Source organism: Siniperca chuatsi, linkage group LG20 (assembly GCF_020085105.1).
Source record: "Siniperca chuatsi isolate FFG_IHB_CAS linkage group LG20, ASM2008510v1, whole genome shotgun sequence".
Lineage (NCBI taxonomy): Eukaryota > Metazoa > Chordata > Actinopteri > Centrarchiformes > Sinipercidae > Siniperca > Siniperca chuatsi.
Genome location: NC_058061.1, coordinates 16,860,164 through 16,876,486, shown reverse-complemented (window position 1 = coordinate 16,876,486; position 16,323 = coordinate 16,860,164). Strand labels below are relative to the sequence as shown.

The 16,323-nt window shown below is 41.8% G+C and overlaps 1 protein-coding gene across 4 annotated transcripts in view; it reads left to right on the top strand.

Annotated features, from left to right (window-relative positions):
• arhgap17a (Rho GTPase activating protein 17a) overlaps positions 1 to 16,323 on the top strand; it is a 32,140-nt gene that overhangs the window by 12,975 nt on the left and 2,842 nt on the right. The window contains exons 3-21 of one of the 4 annotated variants that reach the window (XM_044178605.1): positions 1,367 to 1,471; positions 1,737 to 1,769; positions 2,248 to 2,324; positions 3,047 to 3,158; positions 3,972 to 4,048; positions 4,297 to 4,414; positions 5,221 to 5,289; positions 5,470 to 5,551; positions 6,693 to 6,820; positions 8,962 to 9,073; positions 9,214 to 9,295; positions 9,449 to 9,529; positions 9,630 to 9,743; positions 9,944 to 10,035; positions 10,927 to 11,074; positions 11,416 to 11,700; positions 12,480 to 12,628; positions 13,888 to 14,418; positions 14,536 to 14,557. In XM_044178605.1, coding sequence (XP_044034540.1) covers positions 1,367 to 1,471; positions 1,737 to 1,769; positions 2,248 to 2,324; positions 3,047 to 3,158; positions 3,972 to 4,048; positions 4,297 to 4,414; positions 5,221 to 5,289; positions 5,470 to 5,551; positions 6,693 to 6,820; positions 8,962 to 9,073; positions 9,214 to 9,295; positions 9,449 to 9,529; positions 9,630 to 9,743; positions 9,944 to 10,035; positions 10,927 to 11,074; positions 11,416 to 11,700; positions 12,480 to 12,628; positions 13,888 to 14,418; positions 14,536 to 14,540 — 2,400 coding nt within the window. In that variant the 3' untranslated portion in view covers positions 14,541 to 14,557. The remainder of the gene's footprint in view (positions 1 to 1,366; positions 1,472 to 1,736; positions 1,770 to 2,247; positions 2,325 to 3,046; positions 3,159 to 3,971; positions 4,049 to 4,296; positions 4,415 to 5,220; positions 5,290 to 5,469; positions 5,552 to 6,692; positions 6,821 to 8,961; positions 9,074 to 9,213; positions 9,296 to 9,448; positions 9,530 to 9,629; positions 9,744 to 9,943; positions 10,036 to 10,926; positions 11,075 to 11,415; positions 11,701 to 12,479; positions 12,629 to 13,887; positions 14,419 to 14,535; positions 14,558 to 16,323) is intronic. The other 3 variants (XM_044178603.1, XM_044178604.1, XM_044178606.1) reach the window with 3 other exon arrangements.

Genomic DNA, 16,323 nt, shown 5'->3' with positions numbered 1-16,323 from the left:
ACTAACTGTGTTGAATCTAATAAGTGTTCCCAAGCCTATAGCCTATGGAATCAGAGTGTGTGCTTGTGTCTGTTTATGCATGTGTGAGTGTGCGTTTTGTTAGTTTATATTTGACCCAGCAGTTTTGGGAATGCCGGGGGCCACCATGGGTTGGGAATGACGTAAGAGCGCGCGTGAATCTGCTGTGGAATTCCTGAGTTCCGACTTCATTCTGTTTTTGGAACACAATTGTCTGGTATTTGGTTGATCCTCCCTCTGCATTTGTCTCCCTCCATTTCTGCTCATTTGCCATCAAGACCTCACTGTTCCCATTTATATTTGGAACATCGTTTGTCCCGACTCCTGAGTACATATTTGTCCTTTTGAGACACTTATAGACTCCCACTTTCTGTCGTCAGTTGTGCTTTTTAATTTTTAAAAACCAGAAGACACAACTGTTCTGTTTGGAACTGGTGCATGCAATCTGCTTTTGACTTTCTCACAAGCTCTGCCAACTCAAACCAGTTCTTTGCATCATCAGACTATGTTGGCCGGACTTTTAACTAGACTTGAACAGTCACTTGCAATCATCAGTTCTATTCATGGGGTAGTGACAGCCAGCCTAATGTTGATACTGACTGTCCCAGTCAGGCACCTGGCATGACAAGGACAGTGAGTAGTCATCCTGCAGAGCTTCATTTGGCCTCTGTCCTAAAGCCAGCATAGCTGTGACTCCCATCAATGACAGTATTATATCTTGTCAGGCTAAAAGCACAGAGTGGATCTGTGTAGTTAGTCTAGCAGACAGGAGAAAGCCTGTGTAATCAAAAAGACCTTTTTAAAGCCGAAGAACCCCTCGCTCTCGGTCACAGCCCAGTGGCCGTTGCTATAGAGACACTTCCGATGAGTCATGTGTTTCAAAGATAACATTCCTGCGTTGTTCCACAGAGACAGGCCTTATCAATCATGCATGAACTTTGACCCCTGTCTCCCTCAAGGCAGCTACAAATCAAATATCTGCATGGAACTGGACCTCATCAGCCATCAACACTGCAGACACACTGTTAATAGTGTTGATGTGAATAAGCAAAAGTTCACAGAGTGGTTGTGGTAATAAAGACCTCTAGCCATGTGTATATTTTTGTGTACTTGTACTGGAACAAACACGACAGGATGTAGTCCACTCCAAGTTCTTAGCTTTTAAGCTTTTTTAGCTTTTAATTTAAAAATGCCACATTTCTACAACAAAATGAACTTGTCATCTAACCTGCAGATTATAAATTGCAGATTATAATTGCACCTTGCTTTCGGGATGACTTTTAATGACATATAACATGTATATAGAAGATATTTGCCAAAGTTCTGTTGTTGCATGTCTTATGCACAGATTGAACGGCGTATGGAGTTGGTGCGTGTGGTGTCCCACAACACACACAAGAGGATGGTGTCATGTCTACAGGGACACATCGGTGCAGATGCAGAGAAGAGACATGTAAGACATCAAACTTGTTACAATAAAACCTTTGTCATAGCTCCACTTTATCTTTTTAAAAACAAACTAACCAGATCAATCAACTGTTCCAGGATGTGTAATAATAATAATAATAATAATAATAATAATAATAATAATAATAATTTCTCCTCCCACACACATTTTGAGTTCTCAATGTTTTCATTCAAAGTGTCCTCAATAGGCCTACAGTCCATTATTTCTCTTTTGTGTTTTCTACCCCACACCACCCAAAAATGCACCACAGTCCGTACCACGCCTCTATACAGGAAATGGTCAGGTAAAAACACTTACTTATTCCACCTCTCTGGTTCTCAGCACCACCTGCTCCATTTCCCATTCAGACATCTATCATCTTTATTCACTATGCATGACACTTTTGCCTTTGGGATTCTCTGGTTAAAACGGGATGTTGAACACTCATAAATGTTTTGCACAAATGTGAACTGTGTAACAGTGAATATAAGCTCCAGTGTTGTCATTTGATAGACGTCTCACTTCCCTTGTTTGCATCTTAAATCCCATTTAACATCTGTATTTCCTTCTTTGCTCAGGAAGCTCTCTTCCTCTTCCTGACTATGAATTTACTGTTGACCTGCTTCTCAATGGAAAGTCCTTAAAATAATTTTCCATTGTCTACTGAAGCAACTGTATAGAAATGGGTAGTTTTTGTGTATCTGCATACTTTGAAGTAGTTTGTCTCAATAAAGTCTAATCATTGTCTGCATCTGTCCCTCTTCCACACACACACACCACAGAAAAAGCTTCCTCTGACTTCACTATCCCAGGCGATGGTGGAAGGCGGAAACCAGTTGGGAGAAGACTCCTTGATAGGGTGAGTTTGTGATTGATTGACAGGCTAGATAACCAATTGCTCCTCCTTGGCAACTGTTGCTAATGGAACAGATGCACCCCAGAGAGCGTGAAATATGAGGCCATGCATTCAGGGCAAGCAATCTGACGGGACTTTCAGTAGTTACCTCTGTATGAGGTTCAGATCATTCATTGTGACCGAGAGCAACACACAAAACAGGACCAGACAGTTTGAAGTTGAGGATCTAGAAAGTGAATGTCTCTGAATCTACACAGCAGCCATAGCCATGTGTCTGTCTGGAAGTAATGAGGAAGGGAAAGTACGTCAGTTGGTCTGCTAGTAAATGTGATGCATTCATGGCAACTGTCAGCTCGGGCTGTATTGTTCTTTTTGTATTTCAAGGCTTAAGGATTTCAGGAAATTAAGGAAAAAATGTGGCCCAAAACCCCAATTCATGATCAGAGATGAGCTGTCACTAGGCCACTGTGTGCTCCTGGCTTTGGGCAGCTAGAATCAACTGATGGCATTACAATAACCTTTGCTTTCCGCTATTGACTGGGAACAGAGGAAGAGCAGGTGGCACAGATTGTTATCCCTCTGTGTTGTTGCTGTGTGATTACACTGGATGTAGAAGACCTCACATCCTCACCTAATCGTGCTGATGTAATAATGAGGCATAAACATGACTATGTTGTGATTTTTAACACCCTTCTTGTTCTTTGTGCTGATGCGTGTGTTACCAGGAAGATGATGGAAGTGTGTGGTGACGTAGAGAACCGTCTGGCATCAGAGTTGATGCAACATGAGCTGCAGATAGAGAAGGACATTCTGGATCCCCTCAGCCAGCTAGCAGAGGTAAGAAACTTCACACCTTCTGGACATAACCGCAACTAAACACAAGTTAAATATTTAAAATTCTTTCATAGCTCTTGGCTTGTTTTTAAGTGCAGTCACACCCCTACTATTTGCTTTCTTTGGTCTAACCATAATGGAATAGATTATTTAATAGCATTTTTGTATTTCTGTCTTTGGGTTTACACTGCCCAGTTGCAAATGAACCAGAGCTTTCGAGCAGAGGAACTCACAGATATGTTCCACATTGGCCTGTTTTGTTGATGTGATCCTGTGAGGTTGGAGAAGGAGAAGTCAAAACAAAACTGATGCCAATCCTAGTAACATTAGCTAAACATGAGGGCTTTTCTCTTTGTCATTACAGACTGTGGTTTGCCATCTGTTCATTTTGTTATACCGAGTTTTCCAAACTCGATTAACTGTTGGCTATCAGACATCTGTATCTTTGTACCCATAAAACTTTCATTTTGGGTTGTTTCTTGTACAACTGCACAAACAAACTGCATTGCTGTTTGGCTTGGAAGGGCCCAAGACCTCCATTTACAGGTGTCTTGCTGTGATCATTTTGTGCCATTTAAGTGTAAATGTCATTCTTATCACCTACTCAACAAACTGAAATAAGAGTATTTGCTCCAAGAGTTTGCATCAGCCATTACAAACTTGCAAACAATTGTAAGTATTTGTATTATTTTACTGTTAAAAAGTCTAATCAGGGGAAACATCTTAGGATATCAGGAAGAACATCCACAACAATTGTTAGATCTTTGTCATTCTAACTTCTCAGGCTCATTCAACTTTTGGATATAATGTTTGTAGGTGGACATCCCCAACATCCTGAAGCAGAGGAAACAGCTGGCCAAACTGGTGCTGGACTATGATTCTGCCAGAGCAAGGTTTGTCTGTCTACACTCTCTTCATTATGTGTGTTTAACGTTAATGTCATGTCAGGTGATGCATCCAGACCATACTGAAAGGAAACTGGTGAACAGAGTAACAGTTTTTTAAGACTTCAAACAATTTTACTCAAAGCCAACTCACTCCTGACTTATGTCTATGTTAGTCCATGTTACATTGTGTTTCTGTATCACAAAGGTCATATCATCCTGTTTTTCTCAATTTTCCCTTGTCTTTCCAAACTCAGATGGTTGCAGGCAACCAAGTCAATAATCTCAGGAACAAACACTCAAGCACTGACGGCCAAGGCTGACCTACTCAAGGAGGAGATGGATGAGGCCATGAACAAAGTGGAGCTTTGCAAGGTAACCAGCATGGATATTGATGACTCATGTGTCTTTATATGGGAACTTTTGCTTCATTATGGTCTTGTTTATCAAGTTCATAGCAGGGCATACCACCAGTCATGTACCGTCAGGGTTACATTGCAGTCATGTCATGGAAGAACCTTTGCAAGGTCACAACCCCATACAACTTGCTTGATGTCATTATATGCAGATGACAAGTATTAAATAAATGAAGACAGTATATAATGCTGTCCAATCCTGTATCATACACTGGTAGAAGAGCTAGTGTCTTTGATCCTGAATAAATGTGTAGGCCAGAGGTCATTTATGGCCTTGTGAGTTAAAGAAACTGGAAATAGTTTAAACTGGGAAAAAAACAATCACATCAACAACTGGACTTCCCAAGACCCTTGGGGCCTCTGACCCAGTTAGCTGACACACACAAATGAACTGAATCACTAGCGAGTTTTAGTGTTTAGTGGCTGCGTGATGTGTCAGGTCCTGACCAGGAAGCGCAGAGCCTTGTGTTTCCCTCCCAGTCTCACTTAGTCCTGCCAACAGCAGGAGGATTTATGACTCACTCTAGTGCACAGACTAGTGGATTAGCTGACCGCTGACGTCTGTCCTAGTGCCACCTGAAATACACATTCATTTGATGGATGACACTGTGTAGTGGAGATGGAAGATATTTTATGAATTAATAAAGAGTTTACAGCATCTTATTGTAAAGCACATTGTAAATTGTAACTACAAAGTAAGTATTAAGATTATGGCTTATATCTTTCAGTGATTTAACAGTTTAAATTCCTGTCTTTATTACCCAGGATCAACTTGCTGCAGACATGTACAGTTTTTTCTCAAAAGAAGGGGACTATGCCCGCTACTTCGTAACAGTGAGTACAGCATGTCAGCAAGCCAAACATGTGTTTTTGTGGGAATGTTCACAGCTGCAGAGGAACTGGGGAACACAGACTTGGCCAGCCATTTTATTTACTTTGCTGTCATGTCTTCTACTGCTTGTCTTATTCGACTCACCCCCATCTATTTCTCTCTGTGGTTTTGTGTTTCTGTAGCTCTTAGAGGCTCAAGCTGATTACCACAGAAAGTCTCTCACTGTTCTGGAGAATGTCTTGCCAACCATCCAGGCTCAGCAAGGTAATAATATATGCAAACATGCCTTTATGCACACACAGCCTTTTAACACAAAACACTACAGCATTTTAGTGTTTTGTTTATATACAAGAGGGCTCTGTGCGGCGCATGATATGGGACCTCTTTACATATTCCCTGGAGAATGCATGTGTGCCTTTTTTTCCGAGTGACAACCCATTTTTTTCTTTGGTTCCTGTGTTGTTTGGTGTCCCTTTAAACAAACCCTTTCCTGTTAGACACTGGAGAGGTTTGAGAAGCTTGCCCAAAGGTGTGCTGACAAGTAGTTGCTAAGAGAAGAAACCGTTTCTTATTCACTTTCCAACTGGCTTGAAAAATGAAACAAGCTACTGTAGCGTTCAGTTATATCACTCTGGTCTGTTTTTCTAACTTCTGGACTACCAGAAGTTGCCCCAGTTGCAGTAATTGTTAAAGGCCACAACTGAGGCCCAGATATTAAAGAATAGTCTTTTGTTTTCACCGCTTTGCCCTGCAAAAGCATTCTAATTTTCCATTATAAAAACATAATGTCTCCTCTCCAATTTCCTTCCCTAGGTCTTTTTTTTTGCAGTCGTGAGGCTGTGTCTTATTCAAGGAGCTTGGTTTTTTTTTTTTTGTACTAAACACATGTGGTCTAAACCAGACAAGCCTGGTCTCCAAGCATGTGGTGATGACTCATGAACTCCACACCCCCACCCCTTCTCACATCACACACACACCTGGGTTTTGCAAGCCTACCCCCGCTCCTCTGCCTCCTTGTTCACTTGCACACTAGCTCAAACACACACACACACATGAACATAGTAAGACGATTGAACAGTCACTCCTGCTGGCTAGAAGCATGTGGTTATTATTTGACGGCTCCCTGTAGGGGGAGTGAGGACTGGTGAGGAACTGGCCCGAGGGAGAGTTGTTGACCCAGAAACCTGCCATCCAGACCAGCAACAGGCTCGGTCCTAAGTCCTGGGCCAGTGCTGATTTTTTTTCATTGCATACCAGCGTGACAGATGGTCATACAAATAATCTGAAGCAGCTTCATTACAACACTTGTTTTATGTCTCTTCAGATTTGAAACCGTGTGAAAGAAATGACAGTCTAGTATCGTTGCCTCTCTCTCCTCACCATTAATTGCTCTCTTTATGTTTAGACTCGTGGACAGAGAAGCCTGCATTTGGCACCGGGCTGGATGAGCACTTGAAAAGGAGCGGAAGGGAGATCGCCCTGCCAATAGAGGCCTGTGTCATGATGCTTCTGGAGACTGGCATGAAGGAAGAGGTAAGGAAGTTAAGAAGAGAGGAGAGATGAGACAGGGACAGGAAGAGGAAACCTGCCCTGTATTCTGCTGCTTGAATGCATTGATCTACTGTATGCGTGAAATCAAATTGATATGGATCATCCTCACCTTCTGTAAGATGTGTGTGTTAAGACACTGAATAAAAAAAGAAATGCCTTGGTCACTTCAAATTACTATCACATGGTGTCAGGAGCAGCATGACCTCAACGGGCTGCTAGTGATGCTTTTGGACTCACTTAAATTTTGTAAGAGTAACTCAGATGACTTATTATTATAAATTATGCTGTTTTGTCAATTGTCCTATATCCTTATGCTAACATACCTATAATTCTACTGTTTCCATATTTTTTCATTGCCCACGTGTTCAAGTGCAATATTTTTTAATTAAATGAATGTGGATTCAAATTACTTGGTCAAATGTGAAAGGGGTTGCTAACTGTGGCATATACAGAAAGATTTAACACCCAACTCTGCAGATCTATGGAGATTTTTATTCTCATTAAAGATTAAACAATTAGTCGATTGATTAGTCTATCAACAAAGTTAATTGCCAACAATTTTGATAATTGAGTAATCATTTTAAGTCATTTTTTAAGCAAAAATGCCAAAACATTTACTGGTTCCAGCTTCTCAGAAGTGCGTCTTAGCTGGTTTTCTTAGTTTTCTATGTCAGTAAATTTGAATATCTTTGGGTTTTGAACTGCTGGTCTGACACAACAAGACATTTGATGACAGCTTGAGCACTGGGAAAATGTGATGGGCATTTTTCACTCTTTTTTGACATTTTATGAACCAAATTGTTAATCAAGAAAATAATCAGTTAAAGACAACAATTGTTAGTTGCAGCCTGGATTTTCAAGAAGCTCATTGTTTTGGTTTTGTTGCCCGTATATTTACTCAGTTGAGTCTACGTCACTTTTATCAAGCCTGTCTTCAGAAGCAGCTGTTCTCAGCAAACAAGCTCTGATAAACCCACTACATTACCTGCCCAGCACCAAAATCTGATGGAAAAAAGCAAAGCTTTTAGCAAACTTAAGGACTGGACATTTCCCTTAGAAGTTGGTGGAGACCAAAACAGAGCTCAAAGGAAGGTGAATTTTGGACTTACATTCATCAGCTGGCCAGAGACACACAACAGCTGTTTGCTAACATGACAACTTTTAACAGTGATAATATGTCAGGTCTGATTGTCCAAGCTAAAAACTGATGACTGCAACTTTAAATATTGATGTATAAAGTCAGATGTCTTGAACTTTAAATCATAACCAGCAGACATTTGATTTTTAGAGGTCACTTCTTATCTAACACCAAGCTAATTGTCTGTACAGAATCATTCTATAAAATAGAATGAGATTTTGTTTGTTTTACTGACTTGACTGCTCTTTTGTTTTCCTTGTCTCACCATACAAGTAAAAGAAGTGCTGGCATAGCTCATTAAAAGTCGCATGGAGCTGTGGCTACGATTAGTGGCTCCGCTGGTTATTGACATAATTGAAACCAAGCTATAAACTGTTTGTTCACATGAACATCTTAAGACGGACAGACACACTATAAACAGTGGGAACTCCTGCATTCCTGTAATGCTGTTCCAAAGAAACCATCACCCTTTTTGCTGCATTGATGATTTATGAAATGTTTGTGATGTCCTCTCCCAGAAACAAATTTAGAATTCAATTGAATCTACTTGTTTCCTGTCCATAAATCACATTCCTTTGTGTGTGTGTACGTGTCTGTGCAAAAAAAAAAGAGCTAGAGAGAATGCAAGTGGCTAACTGCAAAGCACATTAATTGTCACCCTATTCATTCCCTGGTGAGTCCAGTCTGTCATTATGGTGTGAAGATGGTCTTTGTTTATGTGTCAAAGTAAAGATCTTGCTTTGCTGTGAGTGGTGGGTGTGTTTGTTTGCCTGCTTTAAGGTTTCATTATGTGCAGCTGGCAGGGGGAGTTTATGTAGTGGCTTTATACAGAGTCTATCTGTAATTGAGTGTTAGGTTTCAGTGAAAGCACAGGGTCTTGTGTGCACATTGGATGCCTGCATGTATCTTTGTTTGCTGGCAATGTTACAGTAGTTTATTTGTCTTTGTGTGTGTGTGTGTGTGTGTGTGTGTGTATGTGTTTCAGGGTCTACTCAGAATCGCAGCAGGGGCCTCCAAGCTAAAGAAGCTAAAGGCAGCGCTGGACTGTTCCACGTCACAACTGGAGGAGTTTTACTCTGACCCCCATGCTGTCGCTGGTACGTCCCAAACCAGAGACATTTTTGAATTTGTTGGTATATTACTTGGACCAATTCTCTAATTTATTGACTTACTTACTTACTTAAGACGGTTGAAATGTATTTAAATGTTTCAAATATCTGTGTATGTGTGATTTCAGGAGCACTGAAGTCCTACCTGAGGGAACTCCCTGAACCTCTAATGACATACCAGCTTTATGATGACTGGATCCAGGCATCCAGGCATGGCTCATAACATTATCACTGGGAATAAAAGGAACCGATATTGAATGAATCCATCACTGTACAGCAATGAGAAATGATAGGATAATTAATTTGGGACAACAACAATAATGTGCTCTGCTTTAAATCGTCTTTCATTTTCTGTCTTTCCAGTGTGTCAGACTCAGACAAGAGGCTCCAGGCACTCTGGGTTGTATGTGATAAGCTACCAAAGAACAACAAAACCAACCTGAGGTCAGTTGTTTAAACCTACGCGAGAACAGCAACGCTTTCTTTCTTCTGTTGCATGAGACGATGCTCCCACGTGCTCATTAACTCCCATGTTTTCATGCAGGTATCTGGTGAAGTTTCTAGCCAAACTGGCTCAGGACAGCGAGGTGAACAAAATGACTCCTAGCAACATCGCCATTGTCCTGGGACCCAATCTGCTGTGGGCCAAGACTGAGGGGTGAGAGGGGTGCTAGTACAATATTACATGTTAGGTACTGTTTAAAACAAGGGGAAAGTCATGATCTCTGAGAGGCATGATCCTAGTCTAGGGTGCTGGAGAGGATTTCTACAAACGATAGTCTGTTATTTTAGCTTATTTCAGCTACTCATTATGTTAGAAAGCATCTCGTTTTTGCTCATCTGTATGTGTCCACCCAGGAGTCTGGCTGAGATGGCTGCAGCTACCTCTGTGCACGTGGTGGCCATTGTGGAGCCCATCATCCAGCATGCTGACTGGTTCTTTCCTGAGGGTAGGTTCTGGGTTTCCTCTACAGCAATTTTTTTCAGTCTCACCGTCTTTTTTTTTTTTTTTCTTCCCTTTGTAGCCAATCGGGGCCTATTTTTAACCAGGGATTCATGGTGATTACGATTGATATTAACTGCAGAGTAAGAAAGAAAGAGTCAGCAGTAATCAAGCTCCCAATGACCAACATTAGAATCACTGCTGTGTCTGCCCTGGCTCAAACTGTGGTTTGTACTTTGGAGGTCAGCTCGAAGGCTACAATGAAAATTTACAAAACAGATGTCATATATTCCCCCTAATTCAGCTTGTGTTATGTTAAACACAGCAAATCAAATGACTTGACCGTCTCTGGTGCTCATACAGAGCAAGATGATGGATCAGTTAAAACAATAAGGACCTCGGTTTATTACTGGCTATTTCAGTGGGAGATTCCTTTCACAGTGACTAGACGCTTTCAGGTAGATTTGTGACTTGTAATTTGGTATAAATCTAAGCATGACTGTTGACCTGTGAAGGGTGTTTGCCACCTTGCCATCCATACACTAAGTGGTCTCCCAAATAAAAATGAAGGAATGAATAGTGTTCATGCCAGTTATGAACAAAGATAAAGCTGACTATGAGCATCTGTCAAGATTGTGACTTTATTTCCTGCCCAGTTTTCATTTTGTTATACTGGCTGTCTAATGTCAACTCCTCTTACCGATAAAACCTTGTCTTTTGGGGTTATTTCCTGAATTTGGTTCAGATTACAAACTGCCTAACAAGCCACACCAGGGCTCACTCGGATGAAGACCAAGACCCACATAGTCTAATGTTTAATAAGGTTCCATGTTCCTTCAAGTTTAACTAGTAGTATTTAAGTTTGTATTGGTAAATGTTGCCTTCTCTATTACTACAGATGTGGAGTTTAATGTGTCCGGCATGTTTGCAATGCCTACACCTGCATCCAACCACAACAATCATCTTGATTATGACTGTGGCACCATTGAGAGGAAGAGGCCTGGCAGTATGGTGGGACCAGAGAACGACACGATGCGCAAAGACAAGTAATCAACCTGGAGTTGCTTAGTACCTCCTAGACCGCCTTGGAAAAAGTTTTCAAGATTCTCTGGCTCACAACATGTTTCTTACTCCAATTAATGGCTTTGGAAATAGTTTGCCTTTAATCCAGTTGCTTTTTTTGATCCCTTTCTTTTGCTTCTTGTAAATTTTGTGGTTGATTTGATAGAATTTTTCTAATATGATCCAAACACAGTTTTTAATGACTTCTCTCTGTGTGCTCTGGGGTTGCGGTTCTTCTCTATCCTGGTCTAATCGGTGACTTTCTGATCAAAGCTTTGGTGTTTTTGTTTTTCTCCTTCACTGTCTCCCTGCTGTCCCTGTGCAGCACCCCTAACAAGCACTCGGACCACACCCTTCGTAGAGGCAGTAACACCTTAGGTAGAAAGCAGCACACTTCACCTGCCTTCCAGCCTCCTTTACCCCCTGTGGAGGCTCCAGGGCAGGGGCACGGGGCCGGGCAGATCCCCCAGCCCTCAGCTGAGCCCCAGCCCCAGCCACAAGCTCCATCAGGGGGTTCAGGGCCTGATGCTTCCCAGCATAGCTTGGCGCAGGGTCTGGCTGCTCTTGCAGCCGCTCAGCAGCTTCTAGCCCAGCACACAGAGGAGCTCAGGTAAGGGCTGCTTCTCTGCATCTCTGCTGCTGGTGGAGAATGACACAGCATGCTATACAGACAGACAGACATGCTCTTATACTTTCACTGTTGATGTTATGGGAAGACATTAGTGCCTTCTCTAAACAGATGAGGTCAGTCTGATTGGCTTCGTGAAGTATAGTGGATTATTAATGCATGTTTCACTGGTATCTCACAGACACATCCTCTTCTTGTGGTCATTATGATTCAGCTTGTTGTTGTCTCTAGCAAAACCACAAGTTTTCTTACACCACCAATTCCAGCTATGCAGATTTGTCTGAGTTGAGCCCACAGACACAGCACAACAATGGCTGCTGTCATTCTGCTAACAGTCACTCGCAGGGCCTCTTGACTTCCCACCCCTCTGCTTTCCTCCCCAAATCACTGGAATCAGCAGGAACTTCACACTAACTGGCCCAAACTGCTTTGAAAAGCCTGGACATTGGTGCCTGTTATGCATCAACTGAAGGGTGTCTTTGATTTAGTTTGTGAAAGGACAACATTCATATCAAGACAGATAACACTGTTCAGTTGAGCATTCTTTTGGTCCTACAGACTCTGTTTTAGAGATTAAATCTATGAGGTTTATCATTGCAACACTTGACATGATAGATAAGTTTGCTGTTTAAAATTGTGCTGAATAGCTCTTACCTTCAATAAAAACCATCCAGCAGTGGATGCTGTTGTATAAGCAATACCCAGAATTTCAGAAAGTTTGTAGGTTTAAAAGACTTTTGTTTTTTTTTCCTTCTCTAAAGCAACCCAAAGCTACGTGACTTCACACCTGCCCTGACCCCGCTGCTCCAGAGGAATGGCTCTGGAGGAGGGGGCCAGGCTGCAGGGCAGCTGGGCACTGGGACCCCTGGGGCTGGATCCATGGGGCCCAGTCCGCATATGATGCGCAGAGGTAAGAGTCTGTACAATTATCTGGTACATATAAGCATATTTCTATAAAGATTGTCAGTCATCCAGGTCATAATAAGAATTAAGTTTAAGGAACCAAGACATGAAGACGTTAAAATTTTTTTATTTATTTATTTTTTCCATTTTGGGAAATATCTCCAGCTTTTTAGCATTTTTCATCACTAGGACTGCTCTTGCTCCTAAAACTTCCCCACACTCACAGCTAGTCCAGCACGTAGCTGCCAGACAGAACTGCACTTCACTGTCACGTGCACTTGCTTCCTTTAAAACAGACAATTGATTCAAAAGTCTTTTTGCTCACATAAAAAGCTAGTCTGTTGTGTAGCCCCAGCCTACATTTATGAGCTCATAAGACCTTAGGAATCACAACACATCTCAACACAAGGATAAACTGCGGAGTTCATAAGTTCAGACTGAAGTTAAAGGTCAACCAAGCTTGCAGAGCCATTATTTATTTTACCATTTATTGATTCATATTTTTGTCTTTTTTGGCTCTTAAAGAAATAATTCGACATTTTGGGAAATAGTCTGCCACATAAGCTCTGTAAAAATGGTGAGTTGCTGTTTTTACCCTAAACAAACAAGATATAAAATGTTAATTAGTGAGCTTTAGAGGTGCTGGTATTTGGATTTTGTTTCCTGTGGACAAAGCTTAGTGGCTGGACAGGCTAGCTGTTTCCAGTCTTTATGCTAAGCTAACCAGCTGCTAGCTCAAGCAACATATTTACCGCTCAGACTTTAGTGGTATTGATGAGCATGACTTTTTATTTTTATTTTTTATCCGTCCGAGAGCCATCCGTGATCGAATAACTAGTGGACGGTCTCCCCTTGCTCTACTCCAGGTATACCTTCAGTCACACATGCTCGGCAGAGAAACACAGAGAGAATACTCGAATATTTGGGTCTAACCCTGGATTCCTTTAACACTCTACCTGTTTTTTTGCCTTCTCTCAGCTTTTTTTGTTTGCTCACATTTTTTTATTTATTGTTATATTATTTCATTTTGTTAAAACTGTTCAGTGGAAACAAATTTTTCCACCTTTTTTATAGATTATTTGTCAGTTTTAATTCATATTTCTGGTGTTAGTATTAGTATTACAGTGGGACCTCTGTATGTAAAGCCACTTGTGATATAAATTTCAACTGGGAACATTTACAGATGGAAGTAGCATGTATACTGTAAGGCAATATGTTTGCTATTCTTTTCCACCAGTAATCACAAGATTCACCATCAAATTTCAGGTACCAAGAAGCAGGCTCCTGCCCCTCCCAAACCGTCAAACCCTCCACCCAGCCAGCCCTGTAATTCTGTGAACCACGCCTCTTCCTCAGGCTCATCCCAGTCCCTCAGCCCCACTCCCAGACCCCTTTCCAGCCACTCACCAACCTCGCCCACCTCTCCCACCTTGCAGCCATGTGCCACACCCAGACGCCACTCCAGTAACCAGCCCCCAATCCAGGCGCCCAGCCACCCACCTCCAGAGCCTCCGACACAGGCCAGCCCTCCAGCACAGCCCGCATCACTTGGTGGGGACCAGCAGAGCGCGGACCCCTCACCTCCTGGCACCCCGACCCCTCCAGACACCCCTCCGCCCTCCACTGATGTAGTCGCTCCTCCGTCCCCGTCTCCCTACCAGTCGGGCTCCCTTCCTCGGCCGCGGCCCGTCCCCAAACCCCGGAACAGACCCAGTGTCCCACCCCCGCCCCAGCCCCAGCCCACTACACTGGCCAGTGATACCAATGGGATCTGTGCCACTGCTTACAAGATGATGGGTGAGTGTTGTCCCTCATGTAATAATTGCATGTACATTCTTTGCTTTTCCTATTTATTCACTGCTGAATACTAATGTGCTCTCTTTCTAATAGTCTTGCATTGTAATACCTCCACAGGTTAAAGAGGCACTTGTGAGAGGTTTGTTGTTAATTGACCTTTTCATTAGCAGCACCTGCATTTTTTGTTTGCCTCTAGAAATCATACCCATCACTACAGCCATTTTGTTCTGCCTGCTGCCTCTATCAGATATCATTTACCTAGCCCTGATGCACGACTGTCTCACTGTGTATCACAGTCCTGGGTGGCCTTTTAGTAAGGGACCTATTTCTGATGTTTAATACTACTCAAAATGTACATATTGGACAAAGGATGAGGGTACAAAGGTGAACTGATAGTAGTCCAAAGCAATGAATATTACAGAAATACTGACAAATATAGCTACTTTACTACACTAGTGCTGCAATATAGCTTCTGGCCACTACTGACAGCGCTGAGCGCAGTGCTCAGATGGAAATATGGCATTTATGTTTGTTTATTAACTTGAGGAAGGTTTGCAGTCTCCTCATGGCTCCACACAGATGTTTTCATCTGCCGCAATTTTTCGTCTCTTCAGCAGAGCAGAAGCTTTGACGTTTAAGCCACATGCATCATGTACGTCACCATTTAATCACTGTTTCCACTGCACTTTGTCACATTTTGTTTTTTTTTCAATACAGTAACTTTTCCACCTCAGCCAAGCGTAAAAACATTTTTTCAAATTTCTGGCATTTCTTTATGTTTGGTTATTCCTTTAATCCATTACCCATGGACTGATTGAGTTTAATGAAATTAGCCACATCCCCTTTTCCCCTTCTCATAACCATTTTGTTTGGTGCTTTACATACTCCATATATCTCCTGAAGCAATGCTGGCAAGTTCTTGTTTCATTCAGTGGGTTCATATTTTCAACAGTCACCAGTGCAGAACTTTATATTAGATGTCAGAAATGGGTGCTTCATGATATGTCATCCATCAAGGCTATCATTTATCATGAGTCACTCATCTTCATTCAACCACTGAAATGTGATATCACCAGTAACACTGTAGGGGTTTGAAATGGATTGATTCTTGCAGAGGCTAAATATAGGAACTGAATTTACAAACTGTGGTCATTTTCAAACCCTCAACTGTCTCCTCTGTTTGTTTTTTGCAAATGTGAAGCATTTTCTATTGTTTGTGGGTATTGTAATGTCTCTGAGTTTTAAAACCAGTGTCCCTGTATCAAGCATGTGTAACTCTGACATGCATGCTTATAACTTGAATGTTCTTGTCTTGTCACTAACGTCCCAGCACATATTCAGAATGTGCAATCGGCCTACACATTCAAAGTTTTCGCTCTTTTGTCGAGCACTGTGTTCAAATGTAAATCGGGGATTTCCAGCACCATTTTCTCTCCAGTTCTGGAGATCCATTCAAAACTGGTTCAGCATACGTCAAATGATCCCACACTTCATATTTTCCATCCACTTTCACTGCTTGTTGCTTGCTGCTCACAGCCTCTGGCCAAACGCCGCCACCTGCTGTTCAAACGTTCGCCCTGACAGCTCACTGCTGTCTCGCTGCTGAGACTCTGCTGCTGTTTAAGCTTATGGAAAATATTACACAGCGGCATTGGATGGCATAATTGCAACAGCTTTAAATGTTTTCATACTCCAGGATGGAGCTGCACATGTTTGTGATTACGGCCATTGTTCATATAATGTGGGCTTAAATGGTGTATTTATCTTTGTTAGGATGTTTATGTAGTGTTCTGTGTGAATGCCTGCATGCTTTAAAAACATATTACTTACTAACACAAACAGTAACTGAAACAATCTTTTCTAGTTGATATTTGTCATATTTATTTATTTTTATTTACCGATTCT